This window comes from Bos indicus, chromosome 22 (assembly GCF_029378745.1).
Source record: "Bos indicus isolate NIAB-ARS_2022 breed Sahiwal x Tharparkar chromosome 22, NIAB-ARS_B.indTharparkar_mat_pri_1.0, whole genome shotgun sequence".
In the NCBI taxonomy this organism is placed as follows: domain Eukaryota; kingdom Metazoa; phylum Chordata; class Mammalia; order Artiodactyla; family Bovidae; genus Bos; species Bos indicus.
Window position 1 is genome coordinate 34,089,880 of NC_091781.1, and position 18,615 is coordinate 34,108,494.

Here is an 18,615-nt window from a genome sequence, read left to right on the forward strand (position 1 = left end):
GCGCATTCACAGAATATATACTAACATAAACATAGACCATAACCGGGCCATAAACCAAACCTCAACAGATTTTAAAGACTTGAAGTCATACAGATGGTACCCTCAAGTTGAAAATGAAAAACAGAAAGATCACAGGAAACTCTCCATACTCTTGGAAACTAAATAATGCACTTCTGAATAACCCATGGGATTAGAAAAGATGAAAAGCCTCATATATTCTTAGGAAACTAGAAAAATAAGATCAAATTAAATCCAAAGAAAGCACAAGGAAGAAAATAATAAATATAAGCACAGAAATTAAGCAAACGAAAATGCTCACACGTATCACATGTGTTTGCATATGCATGTGAATATGTGCAGGGGTGTAGACGTGTATTTGTGCTTGTGTGGGGTGTGTGTGTGTACACATATGTGTGTGTGTGTAGTTACAATGAGGCTCTGGTACTTCATTTTTCCTCTCAACAGCTGCTGAAGATCTTTGGCCAGATGTTCCAATCTTCTTTAAATGTCTATTATTCTTGTCCCATCCTGGGGTGCACTCAGGGAGCCAGTTCCTCATAGCAGAAGTCTTGTTACTTCACCAGAAGAACTCTAGCTTCACATGCAGATCAGCTTTAGATAGGATGATCTTCACCCTAAGAGTTAAAGGAGGGTGCCTTTGTGACTCCTCTACAGAAGGGTTTCTCCTCTTAATTGCATCATCCTGTAGACCTCTCCTGGATAAATCTTTTTATCTGTTCTGCTTGAGCTTCAGGCACAGGTTGACTTTCAAACCTCTTTCTTTCCCTTGGAGAGAGAAGCTGATTAAATCCAAGCTGTAAAACTCTTTCTGATTCTAGAAACATAAACCTGGTAATACCCTCCTCTCATTTCCTATAAAAGCTTAGAACCTTGCATTATTACTCTGTGACTCTGTCCTGTACATTGATTATGGCAAAATGTGTTCACACAAGTTCACAGGCTCATGTGCCTGCATAACCATGTCAAAGCCAGGGAAGTGCCAGTGGATGAACCATAGAAACCATACCAATGCCTCTATGCCCAATTGTGTGCCACTGCACACAGTTAGAAGGGTTAGAATCCCTTCAGGGTAGAATGGGCAGTGTTTTTTGATGTGATAATCCCTACTACCTGACGAGGCCAGAGTCTCCCTAGTGCCTTCCTCTTGCCTATTTGGATGAATTATATTCAACAGTTCCTGTCTCTGGTTTACAGGAAAGAACATTCCATTTACTTACATTTTAGTCATTCTTGTAAAAAATTGCCATTAAGTTATCCCTAATTGCAGAAAAGACTACTCCTAGCTATTGGTGTTAGACACATTTATTCAAAATCAACCATTTTGTATCTAGAATTTGCATGAAATTTCTATTCTGTACCTTACTATGATCATGTTTATTAAGTTTTTAAGTTTCAGATTACATGGAAGAAAATTTATACATTTAGCAACTATACCAGTTTCATAATAGTAACATTAACTAGTTTTTCCTTGTTTTCCAGTTTTTTTTTGAGCAATGAATAATAAGAAAATTGTACTTCAATTTAAAATAGAAAAGCATTATAAAATATTTTGTCCACATAAAACATACATTTGTCCAGAAAATCCTTTTTTTCTCATATGTTGTTATAAAATAGGCTCTTCAGCTCTCTCTAGCTTGATTTGTAAGAGATTTCAACTGTCAGCCAATAACTTTTTCACTTTTTACAGACTGTTATACTTGTTTTATACAGTGAATACACACAAGTGGATATAATCTATAATCAGCCTACATATTCTTTAGCAACAAATGAAACACTCAGGGATATGTTAACAACTCTCATATCTTCCTGTTACTTAAGTGGCCCAGAAGAGATAGCAAAGCTTCCGAAAGAGGTTAGCTCACTTCCAAAGAGAAATCTGGCTCACCCATTCACAAATAAAAATATATATAGACATTTTGAGTAAGCTTTTATGACTGCAATATGTGAGAATATCCTTCCCTTTATTTTCCTCTTGTGAAAATTAGATTTAATGAACATTTATTTTAGAATGGGGGAAAAAAGAAAACTTTTGTTCCCTGAACATGAAAACAAACCAAGGACAATTTTTCCCCTGAAATGTATCTGCCTTTTGAAACCTCTATCTATGAAAGCAGAGTTGTGATAAGTTCATGTATTTATTCAACGAACACTGCAGGAGGATTTACTATATAGATATAACAGTGACTAAGACAAACATTGTCCTTGCCTTCACGACAGTGATGTTTTCATGGGGGAATAGACAAAGAAAATGATCAATAAGCAAAACCATTGCAAATTTTGATAAGTGCAATGAAAGAAATTGCTTGATGGGATAAAACCTACTCCAGTTATAGCAATGAAGAAAAGTCTCTTTAGGGAGAGACTATTTTAGCTGAGATAGGAGGAAACAAACAGGGTAACAAGTGATCCAGGGAGGACAGCAAGCCTTGGAGCAGGAAAAAACTTTAGAATGGCCAAGGGATGGGGGTATAATGTTTTTGGCTCCATGGGAAACACAGTTAGACAGAGAAGGAGTTCCAGAAGCTGTATGCATTCAGATTTATTCTAAGTGCAAGGGGAAGCCATTGACGATTTTTTTTTTTAATATAAATTTATTTTTTTTAATTTTATTTTATTTTTAAACTTTACAATATTGTATTAGTTTTGCCAAATATCGAAATGAATCCGCCACAGGTATACCTGTGCTCCCCATCCTGAACCCTCCTCCCTCCTCCCTCCCCATACCCTCCCTCTGGGTCGCCCCAGTGCACCAGCCCCAAGCATCCAGTATCGTGCATCGAACCTGGACTGGCGACTCATTTCATACATGATATTATACATGTTTCACTGCTATTCTCTCAAATCTCCCCACCCTCACCCTCTCCCACAGAGTCCATAAGACTGATCTATACATCAGTGTCTCTTTTGCTGTCTCGTACATTGACGATTTTAAGCAGGATCAATGTAATCTTATTATTCTGCCTACTTTGTGGAAGATGCATTAGGGGAGGCCAAGGATAGAGAGAGAACTTTAAAAACAAAAACTTTTTTTAGAAGACTAGACATCCAGGAATAATGGTGTGAGCCAGGATGGAGCTAGAAAAAACTTTGTGATGCATGTTGGATGGGAGAATTGACAGAAGTTGTTCATGGATTAGAAGCAGGAGGAGAAATAAAGGGAGAAAGCAAAGAAGACTCCTCTGTTTTTGGCTTGAGTGTTTGAGTGGATCTTGGTGCCTTTTACTGAAAAAGGCCAAATTTCATGTCTGCACAAGGAATGCAACAGTTTTCTTTACTTCGGTGATGTTAAGCATTCAACGTGAGACATTTAACTTTTATCTCACAATTAGCAATTTTTTTTGCATCATAGATATAGATTTATGCGGTTGCATGACACATTATATGGATAATGTTCATATAAATTGTTTTTAAGAATAAGAGAAAGATTCCTACTCTAAAAAGCTATTTCTTGCATATATCGAGTGGATGTGACACTAACCTTTATCATGGAAAAATAAGCACAAGAGTTGATGTAAAGCTTTTTTCCAAGTGCCCATTGTGTGATCCATAATTCATCCTGAGAACTAGTACTGTGGGCCTCTCAAATGTATTCATAACAATATACAACCCTAGATTTCTGTTTTATACAGGTCAGTGGAGAATCATCACTGCTGAATCAATGTATCTAACTTCTTGAATGTCTGAATTTAAAAAGAATACATTCCTGCTAAGATTCCTATCAACTTTTACTGATTATGTTTCATAAAAGCAAATTCTCGTATGGTGGGCTTTTAAAAGGACCAATTTTCTGCTTCTCTTGACTATATGAGACACTCAGGAATTAATGAAAAAAGCAATGCCTGTCTGGTTTGTAAGCATCACAGTCTTATTTCTGCATAAATTCTCACAGGTCAACTCAGAAAACAGTTCAGGGTCAAAATCTCATCTAGTCACCTAGATTAAAAACTAATTTCTCTAAAGTATATCCTATATTAAAGCTTTTTCATGCAAATAAATAGCGAGAGCCTTATCCTCTCTTCCTTTATTAGTTGGGCATGTCATGAATTTGAACAGAACATTTTGTTCTATAGTCTAATTACATGCATTATCAGGAAAAATCTATTCCTTGCATACATATCATTAGAAACAGCTCTGCAAGTGTGGTTCTATCATAGGTCTCGTCACGGCAGTTCATTGTAATATTGACAGTTTAATCTTTTTGTTTCATACAAGATTAAAAGTCACTTGATATCCATTTCTTTATAGCTTGGACAGTGAATCCAATTGGACTCAATGCGTATCTAACTACCGTCTCTCTCGTGAAGATGGACTCCATTTTCCCAGATATACCAGATAATTATCTGCTGTTATGGGGAAAATGCTTTGTTGATGAGAAAACCCCACAAAAGCTGATTTTCTAAAAAATATTGTTTACTCGCAACTAAGTGGCTGAACAAGAGGAATCAACAATATCCTTTCCGTTCAGATGAACAGACAAACCAGTATTGTCACCACCTCCTTATCAGTTTGAAGACAAGGTGGTTCTACGTGGTCATTTGGTTTATTGGCTGTTGAAACATAATGGCTACCTTTGAAATGAAATGACTTTTCAAAGCCCTTTATTGGATCTCAGAATCTTGTCAGTAAAAAGAAAGAAACAGATGGAAATTGGACACGAAGAAAAACGACCTTCACTCAAAAACTATTTATTAAAATGATAGTAGAATGCACTTTGTCTGTGAGGTGTAGAGTCACAAATAAGAAATATGGGAAACTGTAGAGCTGTTGAAATTTAAATTATGTGGCACCTTTCCATCAGAAACACAACAGTAATTTAGAGTTCAGCTCTCCTGGCAGATTTATGTTTCAGTAAACAAACAAAAGGACTTTCTTGACTGCAGTGCCAACTGCAGCAAAACATCCACACGGATTGGAAAGAATGTTGGGAAATTGATGTGGTTCATTTCTCTTGTTCAATATATTTACATATTTCATCCATACTTATGTTTATACAGAGGAGCAGATTAATATGAATGAGAGTCAGCATATCCCACCAGAATATTCTGAAACACCACCTGTTGGAATAACTGGAAAATGGAGCCTTGGAAAGGAGTAAGCACTTTTCAACTTCTTGTGGTCCTGCAAAATTTCTAGTTTAATTTCTGAACCATGCCATGAATGTTATTTCACAACTGAGATGATTTTCCAACAAAGTGCCTGGAACTATGGAAATGAGGATATGCTTGGTTACTCAATAAAAATGAATAGAGTGGGTCTGAATAGAAAAGAGAGTTTTGAACAGTGGTCTTGAATCTTTGGCAGAGTGTCTTCTGTGCTTTGAAAGGAGCAGCAGAGTGGGCATCATCACTTATTTGTTCTCACCAACACCACAGCAGTCACTTTGGAAAACATGAGATGCTGGGAAGCTTTTCTTGGAATCCCAGGCCTTTTTACCCCAAGGCATGGGGACTATCAGGTCAGGTTATGGAAAGGTTTGTCAGCCAGTTCTCCTTGCCCAGGTAACCCTGAAGAATTGATGGTAGGAGGTGATCACACTAGCCCCTGTCAGTTCAGAGGATCAAATTCAGCTACTGTGTGTCACTGCTTACCTTGGAGGTGATTTTTTAGGATTTTCTTTTATGTCCTATCTTGTTACTGACACTTCTAGTATGTATGGCTAAGCAGTCGAACCCAGAAGGTCTCTAAAATGTTCTTAAGGTTGTTCACTTTCGGTCGCTGCGGCTTTGCACTGCTCTAACCAAAGTGAGGTTGTATGAGTTCACTCTAATGGAGGCACTTCAGGAAAGGGTCTGTGAGTTGTGTCAGGCTGTTATTGTTATATGCACTGTTCTTAAAGTCTAACTTGTTGGAAGCCCTTTTTTTTTTTTTAATTCCAAAGACTTGCCCTGGGAAAAAATGTGTTTTAATTAATCAATAGCCACTTTCATCTTATCTCTTCTATTCTGATGTTAGTCAGCAGCTGCAACAGGGTATTTAGAAAAACTAAAATTCCTCTGTCATATATACTCCTCAAATTGAAAGCATAAAGTAAATGAGTTGGGATAGAGTAATCATCAGGACAGTAAGAGTACTTTTCAGGAAAGAATATTTCTTGACCTTTTCTAAATAGCAAATATCTTCTCAACCTTAGAGGAGAGGTATAATTTATTTTTTAAAGTGTAAAAATATCTGAGGGTGTCAAACATCAAACACACAAGCAGAGCAAACATGAGAAGAGATTAAGATTTCAATTTGAATTGTCCCTTCAGGGTTGCAGGCTTCATTTCCTTATGAGTTATAAAAATTGCACTCAATTTAAACATGACAACTACCTGTGAGATAACAAAGAGGTATATTTGTAATGTAATGTCTGTGTAATGATTGATAAATGATACCTAGTTTTACATGAGCAGTTGTTACTTTGGGATTTTTGAACTTAATGAATCAGGCAAATTGTTCTTTATATGAATATATATATTTATGTAACTATAAATAATATAAACATTAATTTTGGATAAACATACATTTGTGTATAAATAAATAACTATATATTTTATATATAAATATGCACTTATATTTCTTTACACACATACTTAATGAAAGCCTATTGATGGGTTTTTCCTTTCCTTTTCACTGGTGATATTCATTGGTAAATATTGTTAAATGGCAACTTTTTAACTCTGAATAATATGTATGACCAATTCCTCTCTCCATAAATCTAATTAAACAGGAAAGTGAGTCAAAGATATGCTCCCAGCTTCTCATTCATCTTTATAGACATTTGTTAATGATGAACTGAGCAATCAAGTATCTGTATAAACTGATATAACTTTTCGTACTATGAGCCTAATTATAGCTCTGGCTAAACATAAGCTACATAGATAGCTAATATACTTTTAGCCTGAAATTTAGTCTTAGTAGAGCTTATAATTACAGAATTTTTCTGGAGGGGAAGGGTGAGTATGTGGTATGTAAATTATTGCAAATATTTTTCTGTTCAATAACAACATAGAGAGAACTATTACTTTTGTAATCCATCCCACTTGAGCCCAGGAAACCCTCCTGTTATCTCTCAGTTGCCGGGGAGGCCTGGGAATATTTCCACAACCCTAGCACAAAATAAGGACATATTTTGCAGATTCAAAGCCAACTAGATAATGAAAAAAAAAAAACCCTGCTACTCATAAGGCTTACTTTCTAGTGAGAGAGATTATCTGGCATATTATATGAATTAATATATGAAATTATATAAAATTATATGGCATATAATCATTCATAATAGTTTCCTATGATCCATTATTTGTGTTATCAGTTGTATTATTTCCTTTTTCAGTTCTAATTTTATGTATTTCAGTCTTCTCTCCTTTTTCTTAGTCTAGCTAAAGGTTTGTCAATTCTTTTTATTATTTCAAAAAATCAGCTCTTAGTCTCACTGGTATTTAAGCTATCTTTTCAGTCTACTTTATTTATTTATGCTCTGATTTTTGTTATTTCCTTCCTTCTACTGACTTTGGGGTTAGTATCTTTGAGGTGTAAAAATTGAGCTATCTATTTGAAATATTTCTTTTTTCTTAGTGTGGATATTTATTACTATAAATGATTTTCTTAGAACTCCTTTTGCTTCATCCCATACATTTTGGTATGATATATTTCCATTTTTATCTGTCTCAAATTATTTTTAAAATTTTATTTTTGATTTTATTTTTTGACCCTTTGGTTGCTCAGGGGCATTTTGTTTAATCTCCACATAGTTTTGAATTTTCCAGCTTTTTTCTTGCAGTTGATTTCTAGTTTCTTTTCAAGTCTGTGTGAGCTCTTAAAATTGGCATTGAGGCTCTTGTAGGAAGTATGTAGTCGGATCTTATTTTTTTAATCTACTCTGTCTTTAATTAGAGAAACTAATTCATTTACATTTAAAGTAACTTAATAAATATGGACTTTCTGTTGCCATTTTAAAATGGTTTTCTGGCTATTTTATTGTTCCTTTATTTCTTTCTTCCTCTCTTGCTCACTCCATTTTTGAGTTGATGATTTACTGTAATGGGATATTTTGTTTTTTTTTTCATTTATCTTTTGTGTATCTACAGTAGATTTTTGCTTTGTGGTTACTGTGAAGCTGACATAAAACTTCTTATAGTTATAACAGTATATTTTCATCTAATAGCAGCTTAACTTTGAAGGCATAAAAATGCTCGACATTTTTATACTCCCCCCATGAACTTTTTTATAGTTTTGATGTCGCAATTCACATCTTTTTACCCTATCTATCCAGTAATAAATTATTATAATTATAGTTTTGTTTAGCACTTCCCCTCCATTCTGGATTTTACTATATATTTACCTTTTACCAGTGAGTCTCCAGAGAAGGCAATGGCATCCCACTCCAGTACTCTTGCCTGGAAAATCCCATGGACAGAGGAGCCTGGAAGGCTGCAGTCCATGGGGTCTCTGAGGATTGGACATGACTGAGCAACTTCACTTTCACTTTTCACTTTCATGCGTTGGAGAAACAAATGGCAACCCACTTCAGTGTTTTTGCCTGGAAAATCCCAGGGACGGGGGAGCCTGGTGGGCTGCTATCTATGGGGTCACACAGAGTCGGACACGACTAAAGTGACTTAGCAGCAGCAGTGAGTCTCAGTAGGGGGCGGGGCTACTCCAAAACTCTTGCATACATCTTATTTTCCTGGATCATTTGGCCACCTCTAGCTTCACTGGGGAGAAGGCAATGGCACCCCACTCCAGTACTCTTGCCTGGAAAATCACATGGATGGAGGAGCCTGGTGGGCTGCAGTCCATGGGGTCGCTAAGAGTCAGACACGACTGAGCGACTTCACTTTCACTTTTCACTTTCATGCATTGGAGAAGGAAATGGCAACCCACTCCAGTGTTCTTGCCTGGAGAATCCCAGGGACGAGGGAGCCTGGGGGGCTGCCGTCTATGGGGTCACACAGAGTCAGACATGACCGAAGTGACTTAGCAGCAGTAGCAGCTTCACTGGAGTTTGAGGAAGTAAGTTAACTCTATCTGGGAACACAATATTGTCCCTGCACAAAATCAGCATGTAGTTAATAAGGACAAAGGGAAAAATGGATGTTCAACAGGCGATGAACAATATCTGCCATACTATAAAAGTACTACTATCATTCAAATGGTTCAATCTGGAAGTAATCCGTGTAGTTTATGCTCATGGACATATTTTTGTAATTCTTTACTTTTCCTTCTTTATTGTAATCAAAGCCAAAGAGAGAGTTGGCATTTCATATAGATTGTACATGGTTGCTGTCATCTTTTTCATGGTCTCTTTCCCTTATAAAACTGATGCACCTGTTGCTTAGCAGAACTTCCCCAGCACATTGTATTGGAGGGTGGCTTTGTCAGCCTACTTCCTGGTAGGGTTTTATTGAGATTTCTGTCTTCCAAAGACGGATGTGAATTGTCAGTAAGCATCTGTACTCTAATTTCTCTGGAACTTTTTGATCATTTCTAGATATCTTAGAGGGTATAACAGATGTCTAAAATAGAAAAAGGCAAAGTTAACTGAATTACTGAACAACTGAACTTGTTCTCATTGCATATATTATCCACTAAGAGACCAGAGTGACCGTTGAAAATGTATCCCTGATCATGACATTACCAAATGTCATGATAGGTTTTTGCATCCTTTCCCCCCTGGTAGGAAATAATACTTGGCATGACATTTAATAACCTCTGTAATTTGACCTCTTCCTATTTCACCACCAACTAGTCCTCAGCCTTGCCCTTTTAGCCTCAAATAGCATGACATTTCCTGCCTGTCCTTGTATCTGTCAGGCTGTTTCCCATTATTCTGCCTTTGTTTTTGCTATGACCTCTTTCAGGAGTTCCCCTCCCCCCACATCCTCACCTACCTACCTCTTGCTGTCTCTTTAAGTCATTGATTCTCAATTCAGTGATCTCTCCCACTCCCAGTTAGGAACATTTGGAACCAGAATCCAACAACACATTAAAAAGATCATACATCATGACCAAGTGGGCTTTTTCCCAGGGATGCAAGGATTCTTCAATATCCACAAATCAATCAATGTAATACACCACATTAACAAATTGAAAAATAAAAACCATATGATTATCTCAATAGATGCAGAGAAAGCCTTTGACAAAATTCAACATCCATTTATGATAAAAACTCTCCAGAAAGCAGGAATAGAAGGAACATACCTCAACATAATAAAAGCTATATATGACAAACCCACAGCAAACATTATCCTCAATGGTGAAAAATTGAAAGCATTTCCTCTAAAGTCAGGAACAAGACAAGGGTGCCCACTTTCACCATTACTATTCAACATAGTTTTGGAAGTTTTGACCACAGCAATCAGAGCAGAAAAAGAAATAAAAGGAATCCAAATTGGAAAAGAAGAAGTAAAACTCGCACTGTTTGCAGATGACATGATCCTCTACATAGAAAACCCTAAAGACTCCACCAGAAAATTACTAGAACTAATCAATGATTATAACGTAATCAAATGTAAGTTGCAGGATATAAAATCAACACACAGAAATCCCTTGCATTCCTATACACTAATAATGAGAAAACAGAGAAATTAAGGAAACAATTCCATTCACCATTGCAACGGAAAGAATAAAATACTTAGGAATATATCTACCTAAAGAAACTAAAGACCTATATATAGAAAACTATAAAACACTGGTGAAAGAAATCAAAGAGGACTCTAATAGATGGAGAAATATACCATGTTCATGGATTGGAAGAATCAATATAGTGAAAATGAGTATACTACCCAAAGCAATTTATAGATTCAATGCAATCCCTATCAAGCTACCAACAGTGTTCTTCACAGAGCTAGAACAAATAATTTCACAATTTGTATGGAAATACAAAAAACCTTGAATAGCCAAAGCGATCTTGAGAAAGAAGAATGGAACTGGAGGTATCAACCTACCTGACTTCAGGCTCTACTACAAAGCCACAGTTATCAAGACAGTATGGTACTGGCACAAAGACAGAAATATAGATCAATGGAACAAAATAGAAAGCCCAGAGATAAATCCACACACATATGGACACCTTATCTTTGACAAAGGAGGCAAGAATATACAATGGATTAAAGACAATCTCTTTAACAAGTGGTGCTGGGAAATCTGGTCAACCACGTGTAAAAGAATGAAACTAGACCACTTTCTAACACCATACACAAAAATAAATCAAAGTGGATTAAATATCTAAACCTAAGACCAGAAACTATAAAACTCCTAGAGGAGAACATAGGCAAAACACTCTCTGACATACATCACAGCAGGATCCTCTATGACCCACCTCCCAGAATATTGGAAATAAAAGCAAAAATAAACAAATGGGACCTAATTAAACTTAAAAGCTTCTGCACATCAAAGGAAACTATTAGCAAGGTGAAAAGGCAGCCTTCAGAATGGGAGAAAATAATAGCAAATGAAGCAACTGACAAACAACTAATCTCAAAAATATACAAGCAACTCCTACAGCTCAACTCCAGAAAAATAAACGACCCAATCAAAAAATGGGCCAAAGAACTAAATAGACATTTCTCCAAAGAAGACATACAGATGGCTAACAAACACATAAAAAGATGCTCAACATCACTCATTATCAGAGAAATGCAAATCAAGACCACTATGAGGTACCATTTCACGCCAGTCAGAAAGGCTGCGATCCAAAAGTCTACAAGCAGTAAATGCTGGAGAGGATGTGGAGAAAAGGGAACCCTCTTACACTGTTGGTGCAAATGCAAACTAGTACAGCCACTATGGAGAACAGTGTGGAGATTCCTTAAAAAACTGGAAATAGAACTGCCTTATGATCCAGCAATCCCACTGCTGGGCATACACACTGAGGAAACCAGAATTGAAAGAGACACGTGTACCCCAGTGTTTATCGCAGCACTGTTTATAATAGCCAGGACATGGAAGCAACCTAGATGTCCATCAGCAGATGAATGGATAAGAAAGCTATGGTACATTTACACAATGGAGTATTACTCCAGCCATTAAAAAGAATACATTTGAATCAGTTCTAATGAGGTGGATGAAACTGGAGCCTATTATACAGAGTGAAGTAAGCCAGAAAGAAGAACACCAATACAGTATACTAACGCATATATATGGAATTTAGAAAGATGGTAACAATAACCCTGTGTACGAGACAGCAAAAGAGACACTGATGTATAGAACAGTCTTATGGACTCTGTTGGAGAGGGAGAGGGTGGGAAGATTTGGGAGAATGGCATTGAAACACATATAATATCATGTATGAAATGAGTTGCCAGTCCAGGTTCAATGCACGATACTGGATGCTTGGGGCTGGTGCACTGGGATGACCCAGAGGGATGGTATGGGGAGGGAGGAGGGAGGAGGGTTCAGGATGGGGAACACATGTATACCTGTGGCATATCCATTTCGATATTTGGCAAAACTAATACAATATTGTAAAGTTTAAAAAAAAAAAAAAAGACATTTACAGTCATCCCAGCTGACAAGAAGATGCTTCTGTATCCAATGTGTAGAGGTCAGGGATGTTGGTAAACATCCTGTAATTCACAGAATAGCTCCCTACAACAAAGAATCATCTAGCCCCAAATGTCAGCCATGCCACGGGTTGAGACATGCTTCTTTACGTATTCATTCCTCCAGAAAAAGAAACTGTTTCTGAAGTTTCCAAGATTGTCTTAGGTAACTCTCTTCATGTTGCTGTAAAACTATTGAGATTTCTTGAGAACCTTATGGGCTTTCTAAGTGGTACAGTGGTAAAGAACCCACTTGCCAATGCAGGAGACATAAGACACTTGGCTTCAATCTCTCAGTCAGGAAGATCCCCTGGAAGAGGGCATGGCAAAACACTCCAGCATTCTCCTCTGGAAATTCCATGGGCAGAGGACCCTGGTGGGCTACAGTCTGTGGGGTCTGTCGGACATGACTGTGCATGCATGCACACATGAGAACCTTATACTTTGGAGATAAAGAGCTTATTAGAGTCAGAATCTTTTATTTTGAATTCAGTTTTACATTTCTGTCCACTAGAAAGTTATTGAGCCTCCATTTCCTTATCTTTAAATTTGGTATCAAAGTCATGTAGCTGTGGTGTGATTGAATGAGATAATGCATTTAAAGTGCTTCATACAGTGCTGGTAACTCAGTATGGAGTAACTGCTGTGGCTGCTGTTATTGTTGCTATTGTGCTTATCATTTTTTATTACTCTACTTCTAAAATCTAAATTTATTATTCTAAAATCTAAATTTATTACTCTACTTCTAAAATGTGAAGAAAGCTGAGCACCGAAGAATTGATGCTTTTGAATTGTGGTGTTGGAGAAGACTCTTGAGAGTCCCTTGGACTGCAAGGAGATCCAAGCAGTCCATCCTAAAGGAGACCAGTCCTGGGTGTTCATTGGAAGGACTGATGCTGAGGCTGAAATTCCAATACTTTGGCCACCTGATGTGAAGAGTTGACTCATTGGAAAAGACCCTGATGCTGGGAGGATTGGGGGCAGGAGGAGAAGGGGATGACAGAGGATGAGATGGCTGGATGGCATCACCGACTCGATGCACATGAGTTTGGTGAACTCTGGGAGTTGGTGATGGACAGGGAGGCCTGGCGTGCTGCGATTCACGGGGTCGCAAGGAGTCGGACACGACTGAGGGACTGAACTGAACTGAATTGAACTTCTAAAATCAGATGTGGATTTACCAAGAAACCAGTGAAACTTCAACTTCAGAGCCCCTCATTTTGCTTGGGGCCCTTCCAGTGACCCACACCTTTCTGTGTTCAAGATTTTACATTATTGTCTTGAAGCCCCTTCCTACCTTCCTGCTTCCTTTCTGCATTGAATGAGCTTCAGGCTCTACAGAGTTTAGCCTTGCGTCTCTGGTCAGGACCTAGGAGAAAACCTTGATATTGGGACGTAATAAATATTCATCTGTCAACAAGTTGCCTATCAGCCTGGAGAGAAATGTGCTTACCCATTATTGCCTGTTTTTTAAAAACCCATCAGGCTTAAACTCTCATTGCTGCCCTTCTTCCTTGCTGTTGGGATTCTCTAGAAGGCATTTCACCCTATCATTCAGGAAACAATGGCATCCCTCTCCTTTTGTTCTCTCTTTCCAGTAGAGGATTCACCATTGTCAAAAGAACAATGAGGGAAAAATAAGTATGTGTTATCACTGATTATTTAGTGAAGAGAATTCTGATATAACTGCAGAAGCAAAGGTCTGTTTCCATGGGGACTGTCTGGGTCTGGGAAATGTTTGTTAGCACAAACTTCAAGTTATTACAGCATTCACTATACAGTTATCTGACTTGTATAGCTTCTCAATCTCAGCTGGCTCCAACATCCCACCCTACATTTTCAGAAATAAATACTTGTGTATGTGTCCGTGATGGGCTTCCAGCCTTCCAGTGTCAAGATTGACATGCCAGGAAAAAAAGAGCTGCACAGGTCAATAAGGAAAAAACATATGGTGGTTGAATAATTCCGAAGTTTAAACTTGCATTGAAAATGACACAGGCATTAGAATTCTGACCACAGGGAAGTCCAGTGACAAACATGTAATAAAAATGGAAAGATAATAATAGAAAAAGAATCTCAGGAAAATTAAACTCTTGAGGTAGCAAGATTGAAATAATAATGCAAATATCCAACTTTTCTCACTGATTGTTCAAGTAGGATAGCTTATAGCTTTTCTTAAAAAAAAAAAAAAAAATTGGTATCTAATCATTATCTCATATAATCCATCCTTTAAAGTAGAAATCACACAGGTCTTCACTGAGAAACCATAGGCAAAATTTTCTTGACTGATTTCCATCAGTAACTGCCATTTTCATCAGTTCTTATTCTGATTAAGATGGAGGCTGGGGAGGGAACAGCCACATTTAATCCTTTTGATCTAAGGAAAAGTAAAAGATGAAACCAAAAAAGGAATGTTTCATCATGGTAGAAGTTCTCATTTGCTTGTCTGGGAGCCTCAATTTCCTTACTGTAAAATGAGGTTAGTAGTATTTACCCATGAGCTTGTTGGAGAATGTAAATGAGCCGAGGTGTGGGAGAGATCTGTATGATGGCACTTTCTCCTCAGAGACTGTTTCATGGACCTGTTTCTTTAATTAACCATAAGGACATGCCAGTGGCTTCAACATTGATGGCTTCAGCCCAGACCCCTTTACTAAGCTCTCAGTTCATATGTTCTGTGCTCCAAGAACATCTCCATTTGTCCTTTTTCAAGGCACCTTAAAGGCACACAGACGCACCAAAATCGTCTTGCCCCCAACATCTGGTGCTTTTCCTGTATTCTCCAGATCATGAATTTCACATCACCATTTATATGAACAAACCAGAAACCTAAATGTCACTTTTCCAATCTTCAGTGACTTTATTCTTTTCAGTATAGAGTTAAAGCATTCTGAATGTAGTCCTAGGTTTCCTTACGTCTATGAAGACAGGAATATAAAAGAAAAGCAGAGATTTTTTTTTAATATAGTGTAGTATAGTAATTTTTTTATATAATATAGTATAGGTTCTTTAATAAAGTACTTTGTGTCTGAACCAGTTTAGCACCTGGAAGTAAATAAATACAATTCCTTGATCTGCTAACCTGCAGGGATGAAACCAGTACATAGGCAAAGAGTGCTATAAAAAGGAGATTCTTACTGTGAATTAGACATGATTTCATTTCTTTTAGATTACCGAGAAAGGCAAAGGAAAACCAATAGACTTTAAAAGAAGAAAAAAGGAAGAAAGAAAGTAGAATTGAAATTTATTTTCTTGCCTCCAAGCACATATCACATTTATCAAAGGAAATAATATGCCTCTTAAAAATGTTTGTGATTGCCTTTTAATTTCTATTCAGTAACATCACCCAAGTAGCACTATGTAGCCTGTTGGAGAATATGAAATTAGCCTGAGAGAATGTTCAATTATGTTTGCAACTTGCTTTTATTTCTCATATGAGTACATTTCAATATTCACAACTGCTACTGATCTCTAATTTAAGATTTAAGATTTCTGTTGGAATTCTAATGCATTAACTTTTTATAAAAGTACTATATAGAGTCACATAATTTAGGACTCAGTAGGATATTTGGGATTGTCTAGTTTGTCACCCTCATTTCCAAGAAAAAAGAAAAGGAAAAAAGTGGGATACAGTGGGGTTAAGACTTGTCCAAAGTTATCTATAGCATTTCAGAACTCACTCTGGAACCTAGACTTTGTGACTTTACCAAGTTCCCTCCCTCTGGCATTGGTATTCTCTACCTATTCTGTTTTAAACTTTTATTTATTTATTTTTTTAACAAAGAGTTCTCTCACAAAAGTTCACTGAGAAATTTGTTTTGTTAAATTCTCTTTACATGCTTCAGGGCACTCTTATGGTAACAAAAATAGAATGAAACCAATATAAAACCAAGTAAAATAAATGTTGTATCTTGATCAGTTCATTTCCATGTTACTCCCCCTCCATTTTCCCCTAATGCCCTCTGCATCTACCATTCTGAATCTTCTTTTGACCTTGATTTTAACAGTTTCTGCAAACTTATCAGTAACGGCCCTTTGAATTCATTACCAAAATAATCTAAACCTATTATTAAAACATTTATATCTTCACTTGTCTACACTTAAGCATTAAACTTTCATTGAAAATTGAAATCAATAGAATAACTGTATTTTAAACCTCTTGGTAACTGGCTTCTTAACCATCTTTTTAAGGAATTTGAATTAATTATTAAAATAAGAGATTATTTGCCTTGAGATTAACTGCTTGGTTTTTAAAGCCAATTTGTATGGGTAGGCAGCCTGCTGTTCCCTGCATATTAAAATTCAGAGTACACAAAGTAGATCTCAGCTTTGTTTAGCTTCTATACAGATCTCACACAATATTACAGTGCCCTTGAATCCAGTATACTCATGTGAAATCCATATGTGAGGTGTATTTCTCTACATGTATCACCCAGCAACACAAGATCTCACAGACTAGTAACGCTGTCTCCATCAGGAAGTACCATCTATCAGTGATATATGTAATAAGTGAAAGTTGCTCAGTAGTGTCCAACTCTTTTCAACCCCAAGGAACTCTCTAGGGCAGAGTACTAGACTGGGTAGCCTTTCCCTTCTCCAGGGGATCTTCCCAACCCAGGGATTGAGCCTAGGTCTCCCTCATTGAAGGTGGATTCTTTACCAGCTGAGCCACAAGGGCAGCCCAAGGATACTGGAATGGGTAGCCTATCCCTTCTCCAGGAGCTCTTCCTGACTCAGGAATTGAACTGGGGTCTCCTGCATTGCAGGCGGATTCCTTACCAACTGAGCTATCAGGGAAGCCCCAATAAATATAATAAGAACATATGCAATTTTTTAAAGTTAAAAAGCATTTTTACCCACCCCCACCCCACATAGCAAAACCAGGCAAGCATATACCAAAGCAAGCTTGGGAGTATTCGTTCAACTTCATTGTGATGTTTATAACTTGACTGAAGTTTCTCTAAGTATCCTACAAATTAGGTCTTCATTTGCAAAGAGCTCTTGGGCCCTGGCCACTCTAGTTGGTTCAAAAGTAAACATTTGTGTTAATCAGAGCTTCTGAGGATCAATACTTTTTATCTGAACTGTTGGGAAGGGAGATTCTTGCTTCAATAAAAATATTCTGCTGTACTATTCTTAGTCGCTCAGTCATGTCCCACTCTTTGAGATCCCATGGATTGTAGCCCACCACGCCCCTCTGTCCATGGGGATTCTCCAGGCAAGAATACTGAAGTGGGTTGCCATGCCCTTCTCCAGGGAATCTTCCCAACCCAGGGATTGAACCCAGGTCTCCCACATTGCAGGTGGATTCTTTACCAGCTAAGCTACCAGGGAAGCCCTGATAAAAATAGTTTTCCGTTAATATGAAAACACAGTTTGTATTACTCTTAGTTTATAATTATACAAGTCCCACAAAGAACTTTGAAGGAAATAGCCAATTCTATCGGGTATGGAAATAATAAAATACTATGCTGATTAATATATCTTTCAGTGCTAACAGTCATTAGTTCTAGAACTCTCTCCTTACTTTTGCTTCTTTATGGAAATCACATCTATAATTGGCTTGGCCTTTCTATTGCAAAATATAGAGCTGCTGCTGCTGCTGCTAAGTCGCATCAGTCATGTCCAACTCTGTGCGACCCCATAGACGGAAGCCAAACATAGAGCAGACAATCTTAAATACAGAGCATCTTACCTTGCTTATTGACCAACTCAGTTATTTCCTAAATTTCTCCTCCCTTTTGTGGTATGAAAGAATAAGGCTAGTGTTTGGCTCTGTGGTTTATTTTTTGAGTCTCTCATACCTAAATTTCTTTTGTCCAAGGTCTCTTAACCCATATAGTCAAAACCTGTCAGTTCAGTCGCTCAGTCGTGTCTGACTCTTTGCAACCCCAAGGACTGCAGCATGCCAGGCTTCCCTGTACATCACCAACTCCAAGAGCTTACTCAAACTCATGTCCATCAAGTCAGTGATGCCATCCAACCATCTCATCCTCTGTTGTTGTCCGCTTCTCCCCCCACCTTCAATCTTTCCCAGCATCAGGGTCCTATCAAAAGAGTCAGTTCTTTGCAT

At 37.5% G+C, this 18,615-nt stretch overlaps 1 protein-coding gene across 3 annotated transcripts in view; it reads left to right on the forward strand.

The window, feature by feature from the left end:
- SUCLG2 (succinate-CoA ligase GDP-forming subunit beta) overlaps window positions 1-18,615 on the forward strand; it is a 515,982-nt gene that overhangs the window by 331,061 nt on the left and 166,306 nt on the right. For all 3 annotated transcript variants that reach the window (XM_070776340.1, XM_070776337.1, XM_070776338.1), the window contains exon 11: window positions 5,016-5,112. In XM_070776340.1, coding sequence (XP_070632441.1) covers window positions 5,016-5,112 — 97 coding nt within the window. The remainder of the gene's footprint in view (window positions 1-5,015; window positions 5,113-18,615) is intronic.